Raw genomic sequence first — 3,118 nt, 5'->3', positions numbered from 1 at the left:
GTGTGGTTTTACAGGGAGTTTGTGCCAGAACCATTTTTTGGCCAGGAAAGTCTCATCACTGTGAGGTTGCTAGGCAACTCCAGGAAGACTACAGCAAGTCACTGCTAAGCTACGCTAACCGCTTGCAGCTCTAGCTCCATATTTAGCATATAGACATGAATGGTATTAATTGTCTCATAAATCTTGGCAAGAAGACAAATTCTCCCCCTCCAAAACAATTAAAATAGACTTAAAATGTTCAATTCATTTAAATGGGCTGAATGAGCTTTTAACCCAAAATAAACAGACATCATAATATGACTAAAATATCTAATTTAGTAATTACTAGGTTGAAACAGTAAGCCAATGGTGAGCAGTGATGGTGTGAAGCCAAAGCTAAAGTGTGGTTCATGCTTAATCAAAAAAAAAAAATTGCTCAAATTGACTGATCGTGGCTCTACTGAGTTACACATCCTGACCTGCAGGACACCTCTCCAGGATCAACCCACACCGTCAACTCCTGGGGAAGGCCGAGATCCTCGTACCGCACTGCACCCCGCTCGCAGGCCTGCTGCAGAACTGGGTCCTGCAGCTGCATACGATTCATACGCAGACACCTGAAACACAGCAGTGACAATCAGCACAAAACACTACTATGCCTCATCAATGTTAGATTAGAGGACTTCTTGTGGAATATTTAAATTTCATTAGGTTGGTTCACAGATTAACCCATTTTCTCTTACCTATAGTGCCTTCTGTACATCGCTGGCTTTAGTTTTATTTATCCAGATTTTTAGTTATGTCAGATTTGTGCCTCATCCCCAATAAAGTAAAGTAGAATGAAATGCCATTTGTGATGCTCAGGAATAAAAACTACAATCCCAGTGAAAAGTGCTGAAAGTGTGTTATCAGAGTAACAATACAACTCCTTTTTTATTTTAAGCAAAATATATATCCATAAACAGTGTGTTACTCTGGATAACAAGAACATGCTGTTAACAGGGTTCAAACTGATGATTTCTTTGGTACAAAGTTGTTTGTGAAGTCTATTCAGTACCTGGGTTCTTTCTGGACTGTAATGTTGCTACTGAATATTTTTAAAGTCAGACTAAGTAACATCCGCTCAATAATGGTGACAATTGTGGGATAATGGTGACAATTGTGGGATAATGGTAAATGCTACAACCTTCTGTAACAGTAGCAAATCATTAAGTCAGTTCCCCTACTAATGGCTGATAAGTACGCCCTTAGGGTGGCAAAGGTTAAGTGTGAAAGTGTGCATTTCAAATGTCCATTCGTAATAATATTTATATGCATTTGTATTTATATTTTGTCCCTTTTTGTCCATTATCTTACTTGGATTAACTTGTGCCCAGATTTGCATCATGTTTTTATTGTTGGGAAAACTTAAACTAGAATTACCCCCCCCCCAAAAAAAAAAGAAAAGTTTACTGACCTGTAGGCCTGACCCTTGGTGGGTGCATTTGGGTGCCAGTGGTTTTTGTATTTTTCAAACAAAACAGAGGTGAGTGCAGCAGCAAAGCGCTCCCTGCCATCATTATCCAGACAACCATATCTCTTCACTAGCCGAGCCACAAAGAACACAGCAGCAGCAATCTCCTCCTTCATGGCTACACACTCACTCACTCTTAAACCTCTGCCTTAACAAACCTGACCAGACACCGCAAACTCAAACCTGTACTGTTAAAACCTCTACAGAGAATAAAACATGTAGGGTGATCCTACTGTTATAGAAAAACAAAATGATTACATAAAACTAACAAGACAAACTGGAGGCCATACAACTTAAGCAAACAAATTTGCTGGTGGAGCTCTAGAGAGAGCATTGATTTGTCTAATGCCACAACACTAATACATAACAAACCATATATATCTCCATATGTCTAAACCTGTGTATGAAGCAGCAGCTTGTTCAGTAGTAGAAACCTCACACACATCAGATCCAAAAAGAGTCACTCCCTCCTTAGTTTCTCATGTGGTTAAATAAAACCACTGTTCAGCTGTGTGAGCTAAGCTGACACACCTGAAGCTGGTTGACTTGATTACTATGTCTGTTTGTGTGTGTGTGTGTGTGTGTGTTTGTGTGTACGCACAGCCTGACTGCTTACGTCAAAGTAAAAAAGTAACCTTTCTCTAAGAAGATCAAAAAAACTGACCCATTCTCTGCAGCACAAGAAATTAGAAGACCGTTGTATGGCACAGAAAGTAAAAAGTACAGCTAGACACTGAATTTGTCTCTAAAATCTCCACATAGTAAACTTTTAAAGGTCAGTTCACCAAAACAACAGAACAAAAGGAGAGTTACGTCAAGTTTCACAAACATCCCTCCATGTTAATTCAAGAAATTCACAAATTTAATGAAATGTACCCACATAACTCAGAAAACAACTTTAAAAAAAATAAAAAATAAAAAGCAATGAGGTCTAAAATGAACTGAGTATAAACATTGCGATGCAGATCTTCATCTTTCTCTGGTTTGTCTGTCTGAGCATGTTTTATTTAGGTTAGAGTAACTTTATTTACAGATCATGTAGAGAACAGGTGAGAAACCCAGTTAAAAGTGCTGATGTGGGGCTTTCACACAGCAGCTCAGTTATGTGTGTACACTACAAAACTGAATTATTAATATTTGTATTGATTTACAGGTTTCCAATGAAAATCAGACTCACAGCTGAGTTTGTGCTGAAATATACAACACAATGCATGTGGGGTAGGGACATTATGCTAAACAAAGACGAATATTGAATGCACAGAAAGTAGAGAAAGAAAGGCAGAAGCACAGAGGGTGTGTTATGCCTCCTGCGACTCCTTTTGTAAATTGTGAGTACGATAATATTGCCTAATGTTATGATCAACTTGTATTTTCTGTTACTGTGCTCCAAGTTAAGCTTGGAGGAAAGAAGACAAAATATGTTAAATGTCCACCGTGCAATGAATTTAATATTGTTTAGAGGAGTTTTGTTAATGTGTTGGTCGGTGTGGTCCCGTGTCCACACACCGCTGCCTGAGAACAGGCATTCGGCCGTGCGCTCGCAGACTTGAGTCTCTGCGCAGTGACGGACACATAGATCCGCTCGTCTGAAGCGTCTGGACCCTCACTGCAATGCTTTATTATAAA

At 39.2% G+C, this 3,118-nt stretch overlaps 1 protein-coding gene across 1 annotated transcript in view; it reads right to left on the bottom strand.

The window, feature by feature from the left end:
* Positions 1 to 1,971, bottom strand: part of btg4 (B-cell translocation gene 4) — a 4,338-nt gene extending 2,367 nt beyond the window's left edge. Inside the window, exons 1-2 of the mRNA XM_035666036.1 lie at positions 1,436 to 1,971; positions 459 to 596 (exon numbers count right to left, since the gene is read on the bottom strand). Coding sequence (XP_035521929.1) covers positions 459 to 596; positions 1,436 to 1,608 — 311 coding nt within the window. The 5' untranslated portion in view covers positions 1,609 to 1,971. The remainder of the gene's footprint in view (positions 1 to 458; positions 597 to 1,435) is intronic.
* Between the last annotated feature and the right edge of the window lie 1,147 nt (positions 1,972 to 3,118).

The sequence above is a fragment of the Morone saxatilis genome, unplaced genomic scaffold (assembly GCF_004916995.1).
Source record: "Morone saxatilis isolate NCDOM2014 unplaced genomic scaffold, NCSU_SB_2.0 Contig20, whole genome shotgun sequence".
Taxonomy (NCBI): Eukaryota; Metazoa; Chordata; class Actinopteri; family Moronidae; genus Morone; species Morone saxatilis.
The sequence above is the reverse complement of the archived record's forward strand: the minus strand, read 5'-3'. Positions and strand labels throughout refer to the sequence as shown.